This window comes from Callorhinchus milii, unplaced genomic scaffold (genome assembly GCF_018977255.1).
Source record: "Callorhinchus milii isolate IMCB2004 unplaced genomic scaffold, IMCB_Cmil_1.0 Scaffold100, whole genome shotgun sequence".
Classification (NCBI taxonomy): domain Eukaryota; kingdom Metazoa; phylum Chordata; class Chondrichthyes; order Chimaeriformes; family Callorhinchidae; genus Callorhinchus; species Callorhinchus milii.
The window spans coordinates 146,174-172,700 of record NW_024704841.1 but is presented as its reverse complement, the minus strand read 5'-3'; the positions used below and the strand labels follow the sequence as shown (position 1 = coordinate 172,700).

The window sequence follows — 26,527 nt, the reverse complement described above, 5'->3', positions numbered from 1 at the left end:
TCATTAGCAGAGAGTGCCCGGGAATACTGCCGCCCTCCTGCTCAGGAGCAGGACTAGAGACCCTCACAGAGGGCTGACTTGATGCCCATATTCCACTGGACCCAGTCCAGCTCCAAAGAGACTCTTCTCACACAGATGCAGGACAGGATCCTTTACTGAGAGGCTCAGGAACATCAAGAATAGTGCGTGGAGGGGCTGTGGGGCTCAGGTGTCTGAGACACACACAGTTCTGTGCTGTGATGGCATGAAGGGAAGTGCAGTTTCTGTAAAGATGATAACTGGGCCGAAAGGACTTCTTTAACCAAACCAATCAGATGTTTACAGCACAGTGTGAGGAACTGAAGCCAACCAGGGTTCAGACAGCAGCTTTGCAAGTTAATGTTTCTGAGACAGCACCAGCAAGTGAACATTTCCTTTGCTCTGAACAGGAGATCAGCAGCTCAGAGAGAGAGGGAGAGAGAGGCCACGAGGAGGGAATTCACCCCCGTCAGCATCTGGCGACAGACAGCACAAAGGTAGGCTCAGGGCATCAATTCCCTCAACATCATTTACATTAATGTTTGACCTCAGCACCAGATCACTTAAGATTTGCAGATTTGTGGAGTCCTGTAGCTTACAACAACATATATTACAAAGCCCCTTCATGCGTGGGAGCTTCCTGGAGCACTTGACAGTGGCAGAGTCTGACCCCAAGCTACGGGGAGAGGGAGGAGGGAGATGACCATTAGCACGATCAAAAAGGAAAGTCTTCAGGCAGGAAATGAAGGTGTGGAGGGAGGGGCGAGGAGGGGGAATTGAGGGAAAGATTTCCAGAATTTCGGGGCACAGTGGCTGAAGGTGGAACACTCGGCACGAGGGGACACTCGGAGGCCGGAGGCAGCCACGTGGAGCAGTGGGTGTTGGAGTGGGGTGGGGGTGTGGGGGTGTGGTGGGTCAGCGATCGGCTGTGTAGGGAGGTGTGAGGGGACTATATAACTTCAAAACGAATGAGAGTGTCTTGGAATCGAAGTTGAAAGCTTAATGGTTAGAGCGCCGTCAAAATAGCACTCGCCTCGCAAACGAGAGGAAATGGGATCGATCCCGGGCAGAGCAAAACCATAGGCAAGTTTCCCTACTCCACACACACACACCTCTGTTTATGCAGCTGTACGTGGGAACTCGCTTGTTAGACAATTGGTGGATTGCTTTTTGTGGGTAATAATACATTCTGTCTCTCTTTATCTGCCTGTAACTCCCGCTGTCTGTGTGTGTGTATCTGTATCTCTCTCCCTCTCTCTCTATGTATGCCTCAGTGTATCTATCTGTGCGCGTGTGTGTCTCTGCATTTCATTCTGTGTGTGTGTTTCTAACTCTCTCTGCTTATCACTGTGTGTATGTGTGTATCTCTTTATCTCTCCCTTTGTCTGTCTGTGTTTCTGTATCTTTCTGTGTGCGTCTCTCTGTGTGTGTCTGTATCTCTCTCTATATCTTTGTGTGGGTGTGTGTCTGTGCATCTCAGTCTGTGTGAATCTTTATATCCCTCACTGTGTCTGTGTGTGTCCGAATTTGTATCGCTGTCTGTGTGCTTGTGTATCCCTATCTGTCTCTTTTTGTGTTAAAGTATATTTATATCGATCTGGCTTTGTCTGTACCGAGCTTTCTGTCTCAATATCGATGTGTCTCTATATTCCTGTCAGTTACTGGTTACTGGAAACGATGTGATTTTGGAAACTCAGCTGCTTCTGTGTTCATAAAGAAAAATATCTGCAGGTCTGGGGTTTGTAAATAACGCCCTCACTCTGGTGACACAAGTGGATTCAACACAACATGGTTTTACAACTCAAATTAACATAGAGTTCACCCAAATCTACATTCTCAATCGTCTGATTATCAGTTAAGCAAACGGCCCCAATTTGAGCTGTTGCTATGTGTTGATGGTATATTTGAGCTGTGTTTGGTTTACATGTTATTTTTGCCATTTCCTCTCGTGCTGTGACTGTCACCAACAGAAAGGAACAAGAAGCTGTGTGTTCAATTCTGCACATCCCCTGTGGTTAGTCACAGAAACCAGGGCCTGGTTTCCTGTCTTTCTATACAAGCAATGAGACAGATGCAGAACAAAATGTCGGGGCTTTAGCTGTTATGGCGCAGGGAGTGCAGTGCCCAAACTGTGTGGTCTGCGTGTCCCGAGATGTGTGTGACATTAATAGCATTAAAGTTCATCGGTATCTGTTTATGTACTTGTGTACGTCTCTCTTGAATCTCTCTCTCTCTCAGTCTCTATATGTCTCTTTCTGTGCACGAGTGTGTGTTTTTGTGTGTATCTCTACCTGTATCTCTCTCTGTATCTCTGGTTCTGTACTTGTGCGCGCGTGTGTGTGTGGTGTGTGTGTGTGTGTGTGCATTAGTGTGTTTGTGAGTGTTTAGGTATGTATAGGTGGGTGTCTATATGTGTGTGTCCATTGTCTGAGTCTGTGTCTCTATGTTTGTGCAGAGATGCTGCCACACACCAGGCTTCACCAGGTCTCAGTGGTCCAGAGCAGTCATTGAGTTGTACCCAGGCCTGTGACAGCTATGTTAAGGTTCAGGAAGATATATACACATTACATCACTTTCAGAAACTTTCTCATTGTGTCTCTCTGTCACTCTCTCTCTGTCTCTCTGCCTATGCGTGTGTGTGTATCTATATGAGTGTGTGTGTATCTGCCTCTCTGGGTCCCTGTATGTTTAGTGCTCTGTGTCTCCTTCTTTGTCTTTCTGCTTCTTCGTATGAGTTCATCTCTCTCTGTCCCTGTCTCTGTCTCTCTGTGACGGTGTGAGTGTGTGTGTCTGTCTCTGTCTCCCTCTCTGTGTCTGTGTGCGTGTATCTTTCTCTGTGTGTATATGTTTTCTCTCTCTCTCGCTCACTCTGTAAAATGTGTATCTGTCTCTCTTACCTGTATCTGTATGCTTGTATGTGGTTCATCTCCCGCTCTCTCTGTTAGTATCTCTCTCGCTACCTGTGTGCATTTCTCTCTGTCTGTCTGAATTTCCCTCTACGTGTGCCTGTATGTGTTCCTCTATGTGCCCCGTCTCCATTTGTCTACATGTATCTCTCTCTCTTACTGTCTAATTCTCTATGTATGTCTGTGTGTATCTATTTCTGTATTTGTGTAGCCCTGTTTGTCTGCATGTCTCCCTGTTTGTCTCTCTATCTGTATCTGAGTCTGTGTATTTCTCTCCGTATTGCTGTTCTTCTGTATCTCTCTGATTTTGCACATATCTCTCTGTGTATCTCCCTCTCTCTGTATTTCTCTATCTGTTTGTGTGTGTCTCTGTATAGGTGTGTGTCAAACTCTCTCTCCCTGTATCTATCCTCACCTATGTTTCTCCACATCTGTGAGTGTGCACAGCTGTCTGTGTTTCCCTCTCTTTTTCTCTCTCTGTCTCTCTCTCTCATTGTCACTGTGTATGTATCTCTCTCTCTCTCTGCCTGTGTGTCTGTGTTAGTATGAATCACTCATTCCTATCTGATTCTGTGCTTATATCTTGGTCTGTTTGTCTGTGTGTTTATCTGCCTATCTCTGTATCTATCTCTGTCTGCGCGTCTCTATATCTCTTTCTTTCTGTTTTCCTGTGCATGTATGTGTGTATGTGTAGGTGTCTTTATGTTTATGTGTACACGTTGTGTGTGTGTGTATGTCTCTGTGTGTATATCTATGTGTGTATGTCTCTGTGTGTGTATATGTGTCTGCGTGTGTCTATTTGTGTGCAAATGCATGTGTGTGTATGCGTATTTCTCTCTTTGTGTTTATATTTGCGTATGTGATGTGTATATGGCTTTATGTGTCTGTGTGTGTATCTATGTGTATGTGTGATGATGGGGAGGCGCTGTGATACACCATACTTTACCAGGTCTCAGTGGTCTGGAGCAGACATTGTGTGATTCTCTGTCCTGTGACAGCCATGATGAAGATTAGAGAGAGACACATACATCACATCATTTTCAGAAACATTACTATCATTCTCACTCTATCTGCCTTTGTGTGTTTCTCTGTATGGGTATAGCTCTGTCTGTCTGTTCTATTTTTCTTCGAACCCCTTCAGTCAGGTTTCCGTGCTGCCCATAGCACAGAAACTGCCCTGGTCAAGGTCACCAATGATATCCTGACCATCTGTGACCAGGGCTCCCTCTGTCTCCTCGTCCTCCTCGACCTATCGGCAGCATTCGATACGGTCGACCACGCTATCCTACTCCACCGCTTGTCCTCCCACCTCAACCTTCAAGGCACTGTCGTTGAATGGTTCAGGTCGTACCTTTCTCACCGTCTTCATTTCGTCTCGACGAATGGCTTCTCCTCCACCCCCGCACTGTCTCATGTGGTGTCCCTCAGGGCTCTGTCCTCGTCCCCTCCTCTTCACCCTCTACATGCTCCCCCTTGGTGACATCATCCGCAGACATGGAGTTAACTTCCACATGTATGCGGATGACACCCAACTCTACCTTTCCTCCTCTACTCTCAACTCCACGACCACCGATGTCCTGACAGCTGTCTGTCCGACATCGAGTCCTGGACGAGAGACAACTTTCTTCAGCTCAACGTGCGAAAAACCGAGGCCCTCCTGATTGGCTCACGTCAGCGCCTCCGCACCTCAGGCGCTGACACCATCAGCATCCAAGGCTGCACTCTCCACCTCGCAAAGCCAGTCAGGAACCTCGGCGTTTTGTTCGACCCTGAGCTGTCCTTTCTCCCTCACATCCGCACCACAACTGGCACCGCCTTCCATCACCTCCGGAACATCGCCAGACTACGGCATTACCTCACCCCTCACGCTGCTGAAACTCTAGTCCACGCCTTTGTCACCTCAAGGCTGGACTATGGGAACTCTCTCCTCGCGGCCTTCCTGCCACCTCCCTCCACAAGCTGCAGGTCATTCAGAACTCTGCAGCTCGTGTACTGTCCCGCACCAGACACCGCGACCACATCACTCCCACCCTCGCTCCCCTCCACTGGCTCCCCATCCCCCAGAGGATTGATTTCAAGATCCTCATCCTCACCTACAAGGCCATTCACGGCCTTGCTCCCTCCTACCTCTCCGACCTACTATCCCCTACCTACCTGCCCGTACCCTCCGTTCCTCTGGCTCCGGTCTGCTCCACGTCCCCCGCCCCAAACGCCCTACCATCGGTGGTCGGGCCTTCAGCCTCTCAGCCCCCAGGCTCTGGAACCCTATCCCCCAGTGCCTTCGCCGCTTCCTCCCTTTCCTCCTTCAAGGCCGGTCTCAAAACCTTTCTCTTTGACCGAGCCTTCAGCTCCCCTCTCGACTCTCTTCCCCCTCCTCACTCCCTCCCTTCCCTCCCCTTACCCTGACCATTTCCCCCCTCCTCGCTCCCTCCCTTCCCTCCCCTCACCCTGACCATTTACCCCCTGCTCGGGTCATGACCCAACTGTGCAGCGCCGTGGGACGTCCTCCTGACGTGAAAGGCGCTTTATAAATGGAATCTTGTTGTTGTTGTTGTTTCTGTATGTTTCCCTCTGTGTGTCTCTTGCTCTGTCCGTAACTCTCTCTCTACCTTTCTGCCTGCCTGACTGTGCGAATATCTCTCTGTATGTATCTCACTCGTCTATATCTGTACGTATTCATGAGTGTGCCCCTGTATCTCTCTCTCTCTCTGCCCATGTGTGTCTCTGTATCTGTGTGTGTCTGTGTTTCCCTCTCTCTGAGTCTCTGTATCTGTGATTCTTTCTGTTTGTTTCTGGACCTCTCTATCTCCCTTTGTCTGTATGTGTCTGTATCTCCCTCGCTTTCTATATTTGTCTTCAAGTGTATCTCTCTGTATCTCTCGGAATGTATGTATATATCTATGTATGTGTCTGTGTGTCCCTCTCTATATATTTGTCTCTGTCTGTGTGTGTATGTCAATGTGTATGTCTATTTATGTATGTATGTATATTGGGGTGCGTGTGTTTGTCTGTGTGTGTTGGTCTATGTGTGAGTGTCTGCATTTGTGTGTGTGTCTATGTATGTGTGTGTTTGTGTGACTTTCTGAGTGTGTCTATGTATGTGTGTGTTTGTGTGACTTTCTGAGTATATATGTGTGTGTGCCTGTGAGACTTTGTGTGTTTGTGTATCAATGTGTGTAGATATGGAGGTGGTGGCACACAGCAGACTTTACAAGGCCTCACTGGCATATAGCAGACATTTTGTTGTACCCGGGCCTGTGACAGCCATTTTGAGGGGCTGTTTCTCTGTTCATGAAGAAATAAACCGCAGGTCTGTGCTGTGTGGTTAAGGCCCTAATTGTGGTGACACGAGCGAAATCACGACAACAAGGTTTCACAACTCAAATTAACAGGATTTATACCAGATTTACGTTCTCAACCGTGCGATTGTCAGAGGGAAAAATGACCCCAGTTTGAGCTGCTGCTGTGTGTTGATGCTGTATTTTAAGCTGTGTTTGATTTACGTGTGTTTTTGCCCTTTGCTCTCGTGCTGTGACTGTCAGCATCTGCACATCCCGTGGTTAGTTATCCCAGCGCCTGGTTTCCTGTCTTTCTGTACAAGCAATGAGACAAATGGAGAACAAGAAGACGGCGCTTCAGATGTTCATTGAACTTGATTATACTACCTAAAATGCCATTTCGGATTGAACGAATAATGAACAATAATTTGGATAGCAATAAACCCGATGTGGAATCTTAGGTATTATCACGGGGCTAAACATGTTTCTCCCAGTATTATGCATAAAAATCCCTCAAATATAATTGGTTACTCACTTCAAGCTATTCAAAGGCCATTGCTGTTTGGTATTTGACTGATGTGTTTGCCCACAAAATCTCGTGAAGCAGTTAGTGATGTCCTCTTGTTGCGAATCGTACCATGTAAATGGAATATGCAATGTGTAATAATGTAAAAGTCATACTAATAATTAGTGGTAGTAATAGAGTTACAATAGAAAATTACAAAATTATATTTGTAGCAAATCATTTGGGAAGGATACGTTGGCAGGACTATGGGGAGAGAGTTGTGGAACGGATTTGGATAGCTCTTTTCAAAGAGCTAGAACAGGCATGATGGGCTATCTCTTCTCTGCTGTATAATTCTATGATTCTATGAAATTGGCTGATGCATTCACCTCTGAAATACAAATTCACGACAATTCACTGTAAATGGGGAAGTGTTTTCAGACATCCTCCTCACTTGAACGAAACCAAATGCAAGAAAAGTTAGTAAATTTATCCTTTTTCAGTAAGCAATCTGATTTGGCTTAAATCCTGTTTGTTACCCTGACTTACAGTTTACTTCATTCGCAGGATAAATGTCAAATGTGAGAAAGAAGGAAAGTCATTGGACATGCAAGCCTGATGGTATTGTCTGGTAGATCACGTCTGGATTCCCTGATCACCTTGTAAACGTTGTTCTACAATAAACATAAATAAGGCTCAACACCTGTCACAAAACTCACCACCAGCTCGGCTGCACTTAGCAGCAATGAAACGCCTTGTTGGAACATTGCTGGGAAAGAGGAAACAAAACTCGGAAACACCGAGACACGAAAAACCTGATGAATCAATGAAATGGTCACCATCACCACAACCAAACACATCCACATCTGGCGGGAATGAAACAGCGAGTGCATCTGCAGTTATCCAAACACGTGATACGGTTGCAAATCCCAAGCAGTGTTCCAGCATTTTGGGTGCGTCGAGTGAGATGGCTTCCAATGAAACTGAACCGATAGCCAATGCAGAGGGCGATGCTATGATCTGCGGTGTGGATCAGACACCCGGCAACACACCAGAAGCCAATGTCTTCTCTTTACCTGACTTTGAGGAAAGTCTTAAAGATACGATAACGAACAAAGGTAAGTAGTTTATTAAGTACTTTTACACATAAATAAATACTTTTATCTCACCAGCCTTGGAACTGGGAGATCTGTCAATGTCGATTTTGATTGAGCAAACTCCCAGTTTGTTTAATTGAAGATCTGGGACTTGTTTGACGGTTCATGAACCAAAACCCAGGTGATACAAAGCAGCCAGCCTGGCACATGGGCAAGTTTTGCAGTGACAGACCAGCCAGCCGGGCACATGGCCAAGTATTGCACCAACCGACCAGACAGCCTGTCACATGGGCAGGTTGTGCAGTGACAGACCAACCAGCCTGGCACATGGGCAAGTCTTGGAGTGAAAGACTAGTCATGGGGGAATGCATAATTCCCCCATGTCTAGTCTTTCACTTACAGCTCCTGTTTTCGCTGTAAACCACCGCCCTGACGGGTAGATTGGATACAGCCTACATGTATGCGGATGACACTCAAATCTACTTCTCCGCCTCCTGCTTCTCCTCCATTTATGTCTCCCAGTCCACTAATGTCCTGACAGTTTGTCTGACAGACAACAAAGTCTGGATGAGCGCAAACTTCCTGCAGCTGAACGTCTGCAAGACAGAAGCCACACTATTAGGCTCCCGCTAACCTCTTCATTCCTGTGGGTCCAAACCCCTCAACCTCCCCAGGATCTGACCCAAATGCACCAAACTCGTGCATAACCTAGGAGTCAGGTGAGATCCACGGCTTTCTTGTCTTCCCCAAATCCGTTCCCTGACCAGGATCGTTTTTTCCACCTCTGTCATATTGCACTCCTCTGTCCATAACTCACACCCACAGCTTCCACCTCATCCACGTCTTTGCCACCTCCCAGCTGGAAATTCCAAATGCCCTCCATGTTCGTCTCCCATGATCCACCATAAACAATATTCAATTAACTCCGCCATCCGGATACTAACCAACACACAGCTCTGGAGTTTCATCACACCAGTCCTTGCCAGGCTGCACTGGCACCCAATTTCCGAACGGATCAACTTCAAGTTCCTTTCTCTCATTTTCAAATGCCGACATGCATTTAACCGACATAATCAACCCCCAGTCCTCCACCCGCTGTCTCAGCTTGGCCTGCTCCGGCCTCCTGTTTGGCCCTCGCCCCCTCCGCTCCACCATCGGTGACCGTCCCTTCAGCCACTACGCCACAAAGCTCTCTAAGTCTCTCCCTTAATGCTTCCACCTTGCCCCTGGCTCCCCAGTTGAAGGGAGGGGCGTGAAGGCCAGTTGTTATTGAGTGGTCCCAGCGAGATAAACAACGGACACACATTAGGTTCAGTGCTCTCAATAGTTTGAGCTGTGTGGCTTTTTTGTTAAACTACAGCAGTGAGACACAACATAAACGCTAGATACCCCAGAGACATCATTTCATCTAAAATATGTAATATCCGACAGGCAGCCTCATCCAACTGCCTCTTGTTGCCCACCAACCCGCTTTCTGCCCTCCTCACCCTCCCCTATCAGCAGATCCTACCTCTACCCCATCCTACATTCCTTCCTCCCCATCTTTCCCTCATCCCTGTCACCTACCATCACCTCCATGAAAGCCACCACCTGCTGCCTCGATCCCCTCCCCACCAACGTGCTGGTCACCCAGCTCCCCTTCCTCTGGCCACTATAGGCTGACATCATCAACCAGTCCCTCCCTACGGATCAGACCCTGCCCCCTCAAAACTGCTGCCATCACACCCTTCCAGAAAAAAAACCTTCGCAAGATCTCTCCAATCCCAGCCATTACCGCCCTATTTCTAAACTTCCCTTCCTCGCAAAAGTCATAGAGCGCGTTGTTGCGAAACAACTCCGCACACACTTCTACTCCCACTTCCTCTACAAACCCCTCCAATCTGGTTTATGCCCACAGTACCGAGACTGCACGTATGAAAGTCACAAACGACATCCTCTCTATCTGTGACCAGAGCTCCCTCTGCCTCCTTGTCGTCCTGGACCTCTCCGCTGCATTCGACACAGTTCGATCATGCCATCGACCTCCACCACCTATCCTCCGTCATCCATCTCAGTGGGACCGCACTCGCCTGGTTCGAGTCCAACCTCACAAACTGCCAGCAGTACATCTGCACAAACGGCTTCTCCTCCCGCTCTCACCCGGTCACCTGCGGGTATCCCAAGGATCCATCTTTGGCCTCCTCCTCTTACTGATCTACATACTCCCTCTTGGGGATGTCATCCGCAGATATGGGGTATATTTCCACATGTACGGGGACGACACCCAACTATTTTCCCAGCTCTCTCTTCGCCCCCCAGTCCCCTGATGTTCTGTCAGCTGACTGTCGGATCTCAGGGGCTGGATGAGCGCAAATTTCCTTCAGCTGAACGTTGACAAGACGGAAGCCATACTCTTTGGCTCTCGTCAACGTCTGAAGTCTCATGGTTTTCACCTCCTCAACAAACGCAACCTCCCACTAAATCTCTCTGAACCCGTACGTAACCAAGGCGTCAGGTTCGACCCACAAATATCCTTTCTCTCCCACATCCAGTCCCTCACCAGCACCGCTTTCTTCCAATTCGGACGCATCGCCGTCTCCGCCAATATCTCACCACAAAAGCAGCTGAAACCCTGGTTCATGCCGTTGTCACCTCTTGTCTGGGCTATTCTAACGCCCTCCTCACTGGCCTCCGATCCATTTGTGAAATCCAGATTATTCAGAACTCTCACCCGCACCAAACTCCGCTCACTGATCCCCCAGTCCTGGCCAGACTGCATAGCTGCCTGTCTCAGAGAAGTTCAACTTGAAGATCCTCAACTTGTCTTCTAATCTCCCCACTCCTCTGCACCCCCGACCTCTCTTACCTCCTCTCTCATCACAACAGTGCCCGTTGCCATCTCTCCACCGGGTCTGGCCTCCTCCTTGTCCCCCGAATCCTCTGCCACCAGCCACTACTCCCTAAGGAGCTCTGGAACTCCCCTCCTCACTCCCTTCATCTCACCCCCGCTCTTCCCATTTTTAGGTCTCTGCTGAAAACCTTTCTTTTCGATCGCGGCTTTGGTCACCTTGCACTCCCACCGTGGCTAGGTCCCAAGATCCGTTACTGTGAAGCTCTGAGACGCTCTGGAGAGCACTATATAAATCCAAATTGTTGTTGTAGACATAGTAGTTGGCAATCTGAAAGCCATAAGACTGAACATCACTCTATTCCAGACAAAGGGAATGTTCTATGTGGCATTTGTATAAACATAATATGCACAATAAAAAAAATACTAGTTGTCCTTGATTTGATTTAGCTGCAAATCATGTAATAAAAATCATTCCATATCAGGAAGACAACCCAAAGCGAATGTGACTGTGAGTCTTGTGGGAGAATGTGACAATATGCAAACAACAATGTCCCTCAAATAGCCATGGTGTGAGAGACCAATTTTGTTTGGTGTTTATTTATCCAGGATAGCGGGAGAAACTCCCTTATTTTAATCAATAGCAGAGCAACAACAAATTGGGCTTTGGTTAAGTGCCCACTCTGAATTTGGCAGCTCAGTAGTGCAGGATACCCCAGCAGTGACCTGCTTTGCAGTGAGAAGATATGAGATCCATTTCCCGCGTGTGGCTTCAACCCTCAAAACGCTCTGATAGGTTTATCTGAATATATTTAATACACGTGTTCGAAACTTTTTAGGGATTTTGAGAGTAGAGAGGCTGTAACTGTTTCTCTGGAGGGTCCATGAATGAGGGACACAGACTTAAGATAATAGGCAAAAGAACCAGAACAAAACGGGAATGATACCACTGAGCCAGGCTGGCAGCTCTCTGATGTTAGCTACCAAATGATATTTTAGGCCAATGGATGATGGTTTATTCAGATTTTTTCCAACAATAAATGTAATATTTCCTGAAATATATTTTTACAGAGTACAAGTAAAATCATTGCTGACTAACGTTTTTACTGGTTACTAACAGGCACAAACACTTTATTCACCGAGACCCTGGCCCTGTACAACGGGTACCAGCTGCAGAGACTGACAAAGTTCTATCGGGACAGATTGGAACAGGCCATTGAGGAAGGTGTGGAGGACATCAGTTCAAGGCTGACACAGAAGGAATGTTTCAGCCCCCAGGAGCACAAAGTAGGTTTGAGTCAGGAGGGTTCCCTTTCATTTATTAAAAGCTCAGCAAATCTGTGCCTGTCTGCATGGCTCATGTGCTGCTGTTATCAGGAAATCAGCAGAATGCCAATCAACACTTAATCAGCCAGTTGTGTGGTAACGCAGGCCATGCACTATATGTTTGTAGTGGAGCAGTACTGCACAGTGTAATAGATGTCGGTTTATATAGCGTTTGAATAGCACCGTTCACATGGCGAGGCAGTCTCAAGGCACTAACAGTTGAAAGTTAGAGCCCGAGCTGGATTTGGGAAGAGAAGGGGAGGGAAGATGGTCAAAGACATAGTCGCGGAGGAAAGCAGTTTGTGGAGGGAAGGGATAGCAAATCCAGCCAAGCCATCAATTGGTCTGGGTATTGCTGATCACCGTCAGTGTTCATGTTTCAATACATTAATGCTCACTCTCTGCAGAAACTCACTGAGCTCACACACAGTGGGAGGAAGAGACAAAGCTCAAAACTTCTTCTGAACATGGTGATGGGGAAAGGTTCCCAGGCCAGGATAGTGATGTGGGAATCCTTTGTGAAAATGAGGCCAACTTTGCAAAAACTGAACAAAATCATGACTGAAATACAGGAACAAGGTAATGTTATACATATTACCATGGGCCGAATGGCCTCCTTCTGTGCTGTAACATTCTATGAATGTGTGATGGTACGCAGTGGCTCCATTCTGTGGCGAGTTACAGATTTTACTCAAATAGTATTGAGAGAAAGTTCATTCAAGCTGGTAATATAAACTCTATTCAAACAGGTGCCAGTCTAGTGAATGAGGTGACCATCGACCGAGGTGTACCAGACGTCTCCAGTGATATGAAAGGTATGAGACAATGACAAGATTCAAGCCAGTCAATCACTTCCGAAATAAACAGTTTAAAACTTTACCATTTACTTGGTGATTTCCAGAAAACTAAAATGAGGAGGAGAGACGGTAGTAGGCAGACACAGAGAGAGAGGAGGGGAGCAGGGAGGATTGAAGATGAGGAGGGAGGGGAATGGTCCTTATTGGATTCTTAGATTATTTCAACAAATATTGCTTTGGTATGATTTTTCTCACAATAATCAGATGAAGTCTCACAAGTCGTCATATAATGGCCTGAAAATCTCCATGGTTTGAATGCAGTTCAGAGTGTTCAACCCTTGTTTGCCTGGCTCAGTTGGTGATCCTTTTGTCTCGGAGTCAGAGGTTGCTCAAGTTCACATCAACAGGACTAGTTGACACTCCAGCTCAGTTCTGGGATGTGCTGCATTGACGCAGATGCCACCATTGGGATATCAAACCGAGGTCGTGTCTCCCTTTTCAGATGGACTTTAAAAACCCCAAGATACCATTTGAAAAGAGAAGGGAGTTTGACACTCCCGGTTTTCCGGCTAAAATCTCACAAATAAATGTGGTGACTCACTTCTGGGACATCGCTTTGCACAAATTAGCCGCTGTGTTTGCCAGCGAAAGACAGCCACTACACCCTAGGGTTAAGCTAGTGCAGCGCTTTGGGCAGTCCTCCTGCCTTGAAAGGCCTTACACTGAATAGAAGTATTATTGTTAAACAATGCTCAATAATGCTTCTATTTACTTTATGATTATTTAATATTCAACATGAAGCTATTCAGCGACTGCACAAGGAGACGTTACAGAAACAATGTGAGAAACTAGAAGTGAAGACCATCCTGATAAAGGAGAAGGTGAGGACGTTTCAGTTGGTTGATCGCTACACGGAATTAACAATCATTTCTGATCTCCGTCACCGGAAACTGGTAGAACATGAGCTGCTGGCGAGAGGCAGAGACCACGAGGAGTGGAGACAGAAGCAACTCCGGGGAGAGCTGGAAAAAATCCGAACTGATAAACTGTTCCACAGCAGCTTCTCAAAAATAAATAATTTACCTTCTTCTCAGGGAAGCGGATCTGACCCTCCTACAGGGACTTCCGCAGTAGTCAGTGGAGTGGCTGGGATTGGAAAAACAACCATGGTGCAAAAGATTGTCCATGACTGGGCCACAGGCAAAATCTATCCTCACTTCCACTTTGTATTCGTTTTTAAATTTCGAGACCTGAACAGACTTCACGACAGAACAACCCTGAGCCGTCTGATCGTGGAGCAGTATCCTTACCTCAGGGATGTTCTGGAAGAGCTGTGGAAACACCCAGAGAGGTTGCTCTTTATATTTGATGGTTTGGATGAATTCAGGGCAAGGATTGATTTCGCTGACAGTCGGAGAGACACAGAGCCTCAGCGCAGGTGCACAGACCCTGAATTCCCTTGTGATGTGTCTGACATTGTGTACAGTTTAATGCAGAAAAGGCTGCTGCCAGGCTGCTCAGTGCTGGTGACCAGCCGCCCCACTGCATTACAGTTACTGGGAAAGGCTCGGGTCAGTGTCTGGGCTGAAATCCTGGGATTTGTGGGTGAAGAGAGAAGGGAATATTTTCACAAGTTTTTTGAAGAACAGGAGGTGGCGGCTGCTGTTTACAGCCACGTGGAGGAGAACGAGCTCCTGCTCACCATGTGCTACAACCCGTCCTACTGCTGGATCCTCGCTCTGTCTCTCGGTCCCTTCTTTACACGGAAACACAGCAACAAACAGCGAGTTCCCAAGACAGTCACACAACTCTTCTCCTATTATATTTATAACATTCTATCACATCACAGTGTCAAGATGAAAAGCCCTCGTGATGTGCTGCTGAAGATTGGTGAGATGGCCTTCACTGGTGTCTCCCAGAGAAACATTGTCTTTAATGATGAAGATCTGATCAAATATAACCTCCAGCCTTCCCAGTTCCTCTCTGGGTTTCTCATGGAACTTGTGGAGAGAGAGTCTTCAGAGCACAGCGTGGCCTATACATTCCCGCACCTCACCATCCAAGAGTTTGTAGCCGCACTCTTTCAGTTTCTGCCTCAAAATGCAGGAAATCTGCGGAAACTCCTGAATGAAGCTCACAGGGAGAAGGACGGCCGGTTTGAGATATTCCTGCGCTTTGTTGCGGGTCTCTCCTCCCCACGGGCAGCTCAGCCACTGGAGGAGTTTCTGGGGCCATTTGTCCATCAGACAACCTGCGCTGTGATCGAATGGCTGAAGGGAAGAGTTAAAGCTGAGATGCAAAACAACAAGAGCGACCGTGGGAAAAGGAATCTGCTGAACACACTCCACTATCTGTTTGAGTCTCAGAATCAAACCCTGGCACAGCAAACACTGGGCTCTGTACAAACACTATCATTGGGTGGCGGCTCTTCAAAGATGACACTGACACCGATAGACTGTGTTGTGCTGTCTCAGGCCATTGCACTGTGTGACACAATAAAACAACTGGAACTGAGTCACTGCAACATTCATGATGAGGGTCTCCAGCGTCTGGTTCCTGCTTTGTACAAATGTCAGGTGTTGCGGTAAGTTATTTTTGTAAATATTATTCTTATTTCAAAGCCATTCTAGAGGACTTTAGTGACATTCTTTAGTGACATTAAACACCAGATGATCAATGGGAGAATGGTATCGCACAGTCACTGCACGTTATCACATATTCTCTCACTCAATCTCTTTCTCTCTCCATCTCTATCCCTGACTCTTGTTCTGTCTCTAACTCTCTCTCTCTCTCTCTCAGTTTCTCTCTCTCTACCAGTCCTCCGCCTTCTCTCTCCCCCAGTCAGTCTCTCTCTTTCTCAGTTTCTCTCTGTTTCTCTTGCAGTCTCTCTCTCTCTCTCGGTATTTCTCTCGCTATGTCTGTCTCCCCCTTAGTCTCTTTATGTCATCATTTCTCTGTCTTTCTTACAAAACACGTAGTCACTGCAAGTTATAATATATTATCTTTCAGTCTCTCTCTATCTCTCTCAGTCTCGTTCTTTCCGTCACTCGCAGTCACTATCTCACAGTATCTGTAACTCAGTCTCAAATTCCTTCTCAGTCTCTCTATCTCTCTCCCACTCAGTCTCTGTCTCTGTCTCACCTACAAAATACAATGTCAATAAAATATATAATATACTCTCTCTTAATGTTTCCCTCTCTTAGTCTCTCCTTCTATCAGTCTCTCCTTCACGCTCCCTCTCTATTTCTCTCAGTGTGTTTTCTGTCTCAGTCTCTCTCTCTCTCGCTCTGCCTCTCCCGAGAAACACACGGTCACTATAATTTGTAATATATTTTCTCTCTCTCTCTCTCTCTCTCTCTCAGGGTATCTGCCTGCCTGCCTCTCTGTCTTTCTGTCTCTTTCTCTCTCTCTCTTTCTCAGAATCGGTCTCTCTACCCCAATCTCTCTCTCTCATTTTCTCACTCAAACTCGCTCATTCTCTCTCATAGTCTCCCACTCACACATACTCCCTCTCTCACAGACTCTCTCGCTCTGTCTCTTTCTTTCTCTGCCTCGCCCAAAAAACTCACCGTCACTACGCTTTACTATACATATTCTTTCATAGTTTCTTTCAATCGCCCTCTTTGTATATCTTTCTCTCTCAGTCTTTCCATCTTTCCTTTATTTCTCTCTTTCTTTCTCTCTTTTTCTCTCTCTTTCTCAGTTTCCCTCTGTCTCTCCACAAAATACAGTCACTACACGCTATATATTTTCGCTCAGTCTCCTCTAGTAATCATTCTGTCACAGTCTCACTCACTTGATGTCTCTCTTTGAGTGTCACTATCCTCTCTCTCTGTAACTCTGAGTCTCTCAGTCTCTCCTACACAACATACTGACCATCTCTCTCTCTCTCTCTGTGCCTTTTACACTCTCTCACTGTCACTCTTTCTTCTTGTCTCTTTCATTCTCTCTCTGTCTCTCTGTACTTGCTTTCTCTCACAGTCTCTCTCAGATTGAGTATTTCCCCGTCTCTTCCTTTATTCTGTCGCAGTCTCTCGCTCTTGCTCACCAACAAAACACTATCACTACCCTTCAGAGACTGTGAGAAAGAGGGAGACATTGTGAGACATTGTGAGTCTCTCTCTTCCAGAATACTGGAAGAGAGAGACTGAGAGAGAAAGAGAGATATTGAGAGAGAGAAACTGAGCGAGAGAAACTGAGGGAGAGAAAGAGAAAGCGACAGAGAGAAAGAAAGATTGACGGAGAGAGTTACTGGAGAGAGAGACTGAGTGAGAAAGACTGAGAGAGAGAGAGATATAGAGATTCAGAGAAGCTGTGGGAGAGACTGGGAGAGAGGGAGAATAGGAGAGGAAGGCTAAGAGAGAGAGAGAGAGAGACAGGCTGAGATAAAAAGAGAGAGAAGCTTTGAGGAGAAAGAAAATGTGTAGTGACAGTGCATTTTGTTGGAGAGTCTGAGCGAGAGAATGAGAGAGAGAGAGAGAGTCAGAGCGAGTGACTGAGGGATAGATACTGACAGATAGAGAGATGGAGGGAGAGAGAGGATGTGTGAGAAAATGTGTGTTTTATGGGTAAGGCAGTATAAGACAGAAAGAGAGACTGGGAGAGAATGGCTGCGAGAGTGAGAAAAAGAAACTGAAAGAGAGCGTGAGAGAGACAGAGAGAGAGAGACTGTGAGAGAATGGCTGCGAGAGTGAGAAAAAGAGATTGAAAGAGAGCATGTGAGAGACAGACAGAGAGAGAGAGAGAGAATCTGCGAAAGAGAAAACGAGAAAGAAACAGAAACAGACTGAGACGAAGTGAATTCAAGAGAAAGAGACTGAGAGAGACAGAGGGATAAATTATATTATCAACTGCAGTGAAAGTGTGTTTTGTGTGAAAGGCAGATAGAGAGATAGAGAAAGAGACTGAGAGAGAGTGGCTGAATTAGAGAGCGAGAGAGCCTGAGAGAGGGAGAATTAGTGCGAAAGACTGAGCGAGAGAGAGAGAGAGACAGAGATAGATAGACAGGGGGAAAGATAGCGAGAGAGAGACTGTAAGAGGAAATGCAACAACAAAAAAATGACAGTTATAGAGCGCCTTTCATAGCGGGTGTACACCCAAAGGCGCTGGACACTCAGTTGTGGGGGTCCGAGGATGGGTGAGGGGTGGTGTGGTGGTAGGGGTGGGGTAGTTGGGAGCTTTGGGGTGGGGATGAGGGGTGGGGTGTGGATGAGGGGTGGGGTGTGGGTGAGGTGAGGGCGAGTGGTGGTGAAGGTTGAGGTGTGGTTGAGGGGAGAGGTGGGGGTGAGGGAAGGCAGAGAGGAGTGAGGGAGGCCAAAGTCATGGTCGAAGATAAGTGTCTTCTATGAGTGGGAGACTGAGAGAGAAAGAAAGACACACAGAGAAAGGCAGAAAGAGAGAATGACAGAGGCAAAGCAAGAGACAGAGAAAGAGACTGAGAGAAAGTGTCTGAGAAAGAGACTGAGTTAGAGAATGTCTGAGCAAGAAACAGAGAGAGAGAGACTGAGGAGAGAGAAACAAAGAGAGAGAGGCTGTTTGAGAGAACATATTATAAAGTGTTTTGACTGTGTGTTTTGCAGGTGAGACAGAGAGAGAAAGAGACTGAGGGACGGAGAGGGAAAGAGAAACGGGGACAGACGGACAAAGGGTTAGAAATAGAGGCTGTGAGACATAGAGAGAGAGAGGCACTGAGTGAGAGACAGATAGACAAAGACATAGATAGAGAGAGAGAGACTGGAGGAGTGAGAGACTGGGAGAGAGAGATTGAGAGAGAGAATAAGAGAGAGAGAGAGTGACTGCGAGAGAGGGGGAGAAATAGACAGACAGAGAGCCAGACAGAGAGAGAGAGAGAGAGAGACAGAGCGAGAGATAGAGAGACCAGAGAGAGAGAGAGAGACAGAGAGGGAGACTGAGAGACAGAGAGAGAGAGAGAGAGAGACTGCACAAGGGACTGAGGGAGAAAGAGACTGAGTGAGAGCGAGACTAAGCGAGATAGACTGAGAGACAGGCTGAGAGAGATAGAGAGAGAGAGGGAGAAGCTGAGAGTGTGGGAATGAGAGTAAGACTGGGACTGAGAGAGGCAGAGTGAGAGACTGAAAGAGAAAGACTGAGAGAGAGACATAGCCTTAGAAAATGTCTGAAAGAGACATTGAGAGAGAGAGAGAGAGAGAGAGACTGTGAGAGAGAATGCATTGTAACGTGTAGTTACTGGGTTTTGTGGGAGAGACTGAGAGAGTGAGACTGTGAGACGCAGAGAGTGAGACAGAGAGAGAGGGGGAGAGAAGGAGAAATACAAGGTGAGAGAGAGTAACTGCGATATAGAGAGCAAAAGAGGCAGAGAGGGAGTGACTGAGAGGGAGAATATATTTAAAGTGTAGTTACAGTGTTTTATGGAGGAAATTGAGGGAGAGAAAGAGACTGGGAGAGAATATATTATAAATGTAGTCAATGTGGAGTCCTGTAGCTCAATGGTTAGAGCATTCGCGTTGCAAGCGAGAGACCTGAGTTCAATTCCAGGCAGAGGGCGAAACCTTGGGGAAGTTTCCTGACTCCTCACAGAGCCTAATAATAATCCTTCCAAAACCAAAACCAATAATTAAAATTAGTCATTTTCAATCTATGACTGTTTGTGGGACATTGCTGTGCGCAATTGGCTGCCGCGTTCGCCCACAAATATACAGTCAACTCACTTTACAGTATATTCTGTGAAGCGCTTTGGGACGTCCTCCCGACGTGAAAAGCGCTGTATAAAATGCAAGGATTATTTATTATTATAATGTGTTTTTTGGGAATGACCGAGAAAGACGGAGAGTGGCTGACAGAGTGAGACAGACAGAGAGAGGCAGACAAAGACAGTTAGAGAAAATATATTATTATGAGAAGTGACCATACGTTTTGTGGGAGAGAGAAAGAGATACGAGGAGAGAGAATAACTGAGAGAAGCTGGGAGACTGAGAGAGAGATATAGAGAGAAAGCGTGGCTGAGGGAGAGACTGTGGGAGAGAGAGAGACCGACAGAGAGAGAGAGAGAGCATTAGAGATAGACTGTGAGGGAGAGAGAGATAGAGACAGAGGGACATCGAAAGAGTGAAAGAGAGTAACAGAGATCGACAGAGAGAGACGGTGTGAGAGAGATAGAGAGACGGAGGAGCGACTAGAAGGAAGAGAGAATAACTGATATATAGAGAAAAAGAGACAGAAAGAGAGTTTGGGTGGGAGATTGTGTTATAATGGGTGACTGCTTTGTAGGAGAGTCAGAGAGAGACTGAGAATGGGAGACTGAGAGAGAGAAGAAAGAGCGAGACTGCGAGGAAATATTATAATGTGTAGTGACTGTGTGCTCTGTGGGAGAAACTGAGACAGAGAGAGAGAAACTGCTGGAGAGATAGAGAAGGAGACTGAGAGAGTGACTGAGAGCAGGTAAGAGACACAATATGAGAAAGACAGAGAGAGAGCCTGAGAGAGATTGAGAGAGAAAATATATTATAAAGTGTACTGACTGTGTGTTTTGTGAGAGATACAGAGCAAGAGATTGTGAGAGATTGAGAGAAAATGTGAAATACTAGGAGACAGAGAATGTCTGCGAGAGAGAGAGAGGCAGACAGAAAAACAGACTGAGAGACGGATAGAGGGATATGCTGAGAGATAGAGACTGAGAGAGACTGTCTGAGTGACAGAGAGACTGAGAGAAAGAGAGAGACTGAGACAGAATATATTATAAAGTTTAGTGACTGTGTGTATTGTGGGAGAAGCAGAGAGAGAGAGAGAGAGAGACGGAGAGAGAGAGAGAAAGATACTGTGAGAGAGAGAGAGAGAGAGAGAAAGGGAATAAGTGAGGGACATTGAGAGAGAATATGTGAATATATGAGAGAAATGTAGTGACTGTGTTTTGAGAGGGAGAGACAGAGACTCAGAGAGAGAGGGACTGAGAGAAATAATGGGTGAGAGAGAGAGAGAGAGAGCAAAACTGCAGGAGAGATAGAGAAAAAGACTGAGATTGAGATATAGAAGTAAAGTGAGAGACTCAGCGACAGCTTCAGAGAGCCTGAGAGATAGAGACTGAGAGGATGAGAGAGAGAGTGAGAGAGACTGTCTGTGTGTGTGTGAGAGAGAGAGAGAGAGAGACTGCCTGTATGTGTGTGTGAGAGAGAGAGACTGAGCAAAAGAGAGAGACTGTGAGAGATAGTATGTCATAAAGTGTAGTGACTGTGTGTATTGTGGGAGAGGCAGAGAGAGAGAGAGACTGAGAGAGAGAGACATAGAAAGGGACTGAGTGAGAGACATTTAGAGAGAATATATGAATATCTGAGAGAAGTGTAGTGACCATGTTTTATTGGAGACACAGAGACTCAGAGAGGGGAACTGAGAGACAGAATGGGCGACAGACCCAAGAGATGGAGAGAGAGTGACATAGAGAGAATGGCTGAGACAGAGAGAGAGACTGTGTGAGAGAGAGGGAGAGAGAGTGTGAAGGAGAAACTGAGAAACAGAGAAAGAAACTGAGAGAAAGAGAGAGAGAGACTGTGATGTGTGTGTGTGCACATGTGTGTGTGTGTCTGACACTGGTCCCCGCGCCTTGGGACTTGCTCCCCACGTGAAGGGCTCCTGTATATACATGTCAATGTGTATTGTGTTGTTACACCATATTCCCTGTGTTTGTGTCCCTGTGTCCAGGCTGAGGGGCAATAATCTGGGAGATTGTGGAGTGAAGCGACTGTGTGAGGCTCTGAGGAACCCGGAGTGTAAAATACAGAGTCTGTGGTAAGTAACGCACTGTGTCTCCAGAGTCTGAATGACTCCAATATCTCAATGTGTTTATTGTGAATTGTCTGATCAGTGCGGCTGAATATTTTGATAGGAATCGGTGTGACAGTGTGAGGCCACAAGTCACCTTTCACATCAAACTCTCAACATGTGCTAATGTGTGTATCTGTGTGATTGTATGTGTCTGTCTGTATGTGTGTGTGTCTGTCTGTTGTTAGAAACATTTGCAACTATCTCCAACAAAATTACAATGATCCGATTCCAGTTTACCAATTGGTTGAGTTCAGTCACTTCTATTCAGGTCAAAACTGCAGGTAATACACAAATAAATGAAACAGTAAAATAACACACAAGACACAAAATGATTCTAACCCGATTCCTGTCTCAGCCCTGGTTGTGTCTCGCACTGCTCCGCAACCGTTTCCAAGAGATATCTAACACACCTTTGTTTACAGACAATTTCATAACTCCAGCCAAAGCTGTCTTTTTAAAGAAAAAAGAACTCCTGATAAGTTATATCCACAATATGTTTTAATTCTCCCTTTAACCACATTTTATTCTCTCCTGATCAGTCCCTTCGTCCACTGTGTTAGTGTGAACAGACCTTCTGTGTCCTTGTACGTCCTGACCTTATGTTGGCATTGGTTTGGGATCTGCCTTCAGTCACTGAGCTTTGCAGCCTTTGCACTTTATATTCTGAAACCACACTTTAACATTATACCATGACAACACTGTGTGCTTGTGTGTGTCAGTGCATGTTATTGTGTCTGTGTGTGTCTTGTGTGTGTCTGTTTGCGTATCTGTGTGTCTGCATGTTTCTGTGCATGTGCGTGTTTCTATGAGAGTTTTTGTGAGTGTGTTTGTTTGTGTGTGTTTTTGAGTGAGCTGTGTTTTTCGTGTGTATGTGCCATTGTGTGTGTGTTTCTTTGTGTGTTTCTGCGTGTGTATTTGTGCGAGTCTGTTTGTTCATGTGTATGTTTGTGTATATGTTTGTGTTTGTGTGTGCATTTGTGAGTGTTTGTGTGTGTCAGAGCCTTGGGACGTCTTCCCGACGTGAAAGGCGCTATACAAATGTTGTTGTTGTTGTTGTGTTTGTTTGTGTGTGTTCCTGTGAGTGTGTGCGATTGTGTGTGTATTTGTGTGTGTGTACCCAACTCTTCCCTTCACAAACTGCAGATCATCCAAACTCTGCAGCTCCTGTACTCACACACACCAGACTCCCCGACCCCATCACTCCCAACCTCGTCCGACCCCATCACTCCCACCCTCGCCCGACCCCATCACTCCCACCCTCGCGTGACCCCATCACGCCCACCCTCGCCCGACCCCATCACTCCCACGTTCGCTCCAAGTCTTTCCATCCTCCAGAAGATCGAGTTCAAGATCCTCATCCGCACCTTTAAGGCCATCCATGGCCTCGCCCCCTCCTCCCCTCTCTGACCTGCTGACTCCCTACCAACCTGCCCGCTTCCACAGTCCAGCGGGCTCCGGGCTGCTCCATGTCTCCCGCCCGACCCGCCCTCCCATCGGCTGCCGGGATTTCAGTCTCTCTGCCCCTACAATCTCGAACTCCATCCCATGGTCACTTCCATTCACTTCCTCCCTCGCCTCCTTCAAGACCCTTCTCTTCTGCCGGTCTCAAGACCCTTCTCTTCTACCGTGCCTTTGATCTCCCTCCCACTACTCTGCCTTCCCCCAACTCTCCCCCACCGATCCCACCACTCACCCCTTCCCCACCTCTCCCCCATGCTCGGGCCCCGACCCCCGACTGTTCAGCGCTCTGGGAAGTCCTCAGGACGTGAAAGGCGCTCTATAATTGATATTTTGTTGATGATGCTGTGTGTTTGTGTTTGTGTGCGTGTAAGTGTGTATGTGTGTTTTGATTGTGTCTGTGTGTTTGAGAGTTTGCATGTGCAATTTATGAGTGTGTTTTTGCGTTTGTTTGCGTGAGTGTGCTCACGTGTGCGTTTGTGTGTGATTGTATGTTTTTCTTCGTGTGTGCATTTGTGTGTTTGATTGTGTGTATGTGTATACGTGTATTGGTGTGTGTGTGTTTTTGTGTGTTTTTNTGTTTGTGTGCTTGCGCGTGTGCAATTTTGTGTGTATGAGTTTGTGAGTGTTTTTATGAGTGTTTGTGTGTGTTTCTGTGTGTGTTTGTGTGTGTGTGTATAGTTGCTTGTGTTTGTGTGTTTGTTTGTGTGTGTCTGTGTATGTGTATTTATGTGTGCGTTTTTATTTGATTTTCTGCTTCTGTTTGTGTTTGTGTGCTTTTGAGTGTGTCTTTACGTGTGTTTCCATGTGTGTGATTGTGTGTGTTATGTTTGTTTGAGTGTGCATCGGTGTGCGTGTTTGTGAGTTTGTTTTTGTGTGTATTTGTATGTTTCTGAGTATATATTTGTGCGATTGTTTGTTTGTACGTTTGCATGTTTGTATATGTGTGTGAATTTGTGCTTGTGCGCTTTTTTCTGTGTATGTGTGTTTATGTGTGTGTGTTTTTGTGAGTGTTTGTGTGGTTGTTTCTGTGTGTGTGCGATTGTGTGCGTTTGTGTATTGGAGTGTTTGTTTGTATGTGTATGTGTGGGTAAGTTTGTGTGTCTGCGATTGCTGTGGGTGTGCGTTTGTGCGTGTAATTTTCTGTTTGTATTTGTGTGTGTGATTGTGCGCATGTGTGTGTAGGTGTCTTTGTGTGCGTTTCTGCGTGTATATTTGTTTCTGTGAGTGTGTCTGTTTGTGTGTTTCTGTGTCTGTGTGGGTGCATTTTTTCTGTGGATCATGTGCTTGTGTGTGTTTATGTGTATTTATGTGTGTGTGTTTCTGTGTGATTTTGTTCATTTTTGTGTGTGCTTGTGTGAGTTTTTGCGCATGTGTGGTTGCGTGAGTGTGTTTGTGTGTGTATTTGTCTGTGGGTCATGTGTTTGTTGTGTGTGTTTGTGTATTGATGTATGTGTGTTTCTGTGTGTGTGTGTCTATCTGTGTATGTCTATATGTGTTTGTGTGCATGTCTGTGAGTGTGTGTATTTGGCTGTGGGACATGTGTTTGTGTGCATGTATGTGTATTTATGTGTGCGTTTGTGTGTGATTTTGTTTATGTTTGTATGTGTGCGTGTGATTGTTTGTGTGCCTGTGTGTATGCGTATGTGCAATTTTGTGTGCATGAGTTTGTGAGTGTTTGTGCGTGTTTGTGAGTTTCTGGGTTTAGTGTATGTTTGTTTGTTTGTGTATCTGTGTATCTGTATTCATGTATGCGAGTTTGTATGTGATTTTGTGTGTCTGTATTTATTTCTGTTTTTATGTGTGTTGGTATGTTTGTGTTTGTGCGTGGTGTTTGTGTGTGTACATGTGCGTGCGTGTTTGTGAGTTTGTTTTTGTGTACGCATGTTTGTTTGTGTGTTTCTGTGTGTGTGTATTTGCGTGTGTTTGTCTGTATTTTTGTGTATGTATGTTTGTGTTTATTTCTGTGTTTATGTGTGTTTATGTAGGTGCCTTTGCATGTGTTTGTGTGTGCGTTTGGGTGCCTGTCTGTGTATTTATTTGGGTGTGTTTCTCTGAGTGTGGGGGATTGTGTGCGTTTGTGTGTCTGTGTGCTTGTTTGTGTGTTTCGGTGTATGTTTTCGTACGTATGTGTTTGCGTGGGTGCGTTTGTGTGTGTGTGCGTTTATTTGTGTGCATGAGTGTGCAAGTGTGTTTCTATATGTATGTGTGTATTTCAGTGTGTCTGTGTGAGTGTCTCTGTGCGGCTGTGTGTATTTGGGTGTCTGTGTCTGTTTTTGTGTATCTGCATGTGGGTCATGTGTTTATATGTGTGTGTGTGAGTAAGAGTGTATCTGTGGATGCATCTGTGTTGGTGTGTATGCTGGTGTGCGCGTGTTTGTGTGTGTGTATCGCACTCCTACAACCTGTCCGGCATCAAACAAATTGTAAGGGACAGTAGGTCATACACACTGTGTTTACTCTTATCCCTGTTATGTTTCTGTGTCTCTGATCTCCAGTTTGGACAATAACAATCTGACAGCTGATTGTACCGAGGATCTGACCTCCGCTCTCAGCACAAACCACTCACTGACGGAGCTGCACCTGAATAATAATAATCTGGGAGATTGTGGAGTGAAGCGACTGTGTGAGGCTGTGAGGAACCCGGAGTGTAAAATACAGAGACTGTGGTAAGTAGCGCACTGTGTCTCCAGAGTCTGAATGACTCCAATATCGCAATGTTGTGACTGTCTGATCAGTGCGGCTGAATATTGTGACAGGAATCGGTTTGACAGTGTGAGGCCACAAACCATCGTTTACATCAAACTGCCAACGTGTGTTAATGTGTGTGTGTGTGTTCCTGTGTGTGTGTGTGTGTGTTTGTTTATCAGTGTGTGTCTGTGTGTGTGTCTCTGTATGCGTATCTGTGTGTGTGTGTGTGTGTGTGTCTGTTGTCAGAATCATTTGCAACTATCTCCATCAACTTTACAATGATCCGGTTCCAGTTTACCAATTGGTTGAGTTCAGTCACTATATTCAGGTCAAAACAGCAGGAAATACACAAATAAATGAAACAATAATATAACACACAAGACACAAAACTGTACAGATCGGATTCCTGTCACAGCACTGGTCGTGTCTCGCACTGCTCCGCTACCATTCCCGAGTGATATCTAACACACCTTCGTTTAAAGACACATTAATAACTCCAGCCAAAGCTGTCATTTTTTAAGAAAAACACATCCTTATATGGTTATATCCATAATATGTTTCAATTCTCCCTTTAACCACATGTTATTCTCTCCTGATCAGTGCCTTCGTCCAGTGTGTAAGTGTGAAGAGACTTTCTGTGTCGTTGTACGTCCTGACCTTATGTTGCCATTGGTTTGGGTTCTGCCTTCAGTCACTGAGCTTTGCAGCCTTTGCACTTCCATTTTATATTATACCACACATTAACATTAATCCATGACAACAATTATTGTCACCCTCACCCGACCCCATCACTCCCCATCCTCGCCCGACACCATCAGTCCCACCTTT

The 26,527-nt window shown here is 46.1% G+C and overlaps 1 protein-coding gene across 1 annotated transcript; it reads left to right on the top strand.

Annotated features, from left to right (window-relative positions):
* Nucleotides 1-180: 180 nt before the first annotated feature.
* LOC121851740 (NACHT, LRR and PYD domains-containing protein 12-like) lies at nucleotides 181-25,518 on the top strand. Its single transcript, XM_042345797.1, has 8 exons — nucleotides 181-515; nucleotides 7,275-7,825; nucleotides 11,752-11,918; nucleotides 12,365-12,536; nucleotides 12,707-12,772; nucleotides 13,556-15,338; nucleotides 21,428-21,458; nucleotides 25,507-25,518. Exons 2-8 carry the CDS (start codon nucleotides 7,453-7,455, stop codon nucleotides 25,516-25,518), a joined length of 2,604 nt encoding a protein of 867 aa, XP_042201731.1. The 5' UTR covers nucleotides 181-515; nucleotides 7,275-7,452.
* The last annotated feature ends 1,009 nt before the right edge of the window (nucleotides 25,519-26,527 follow it).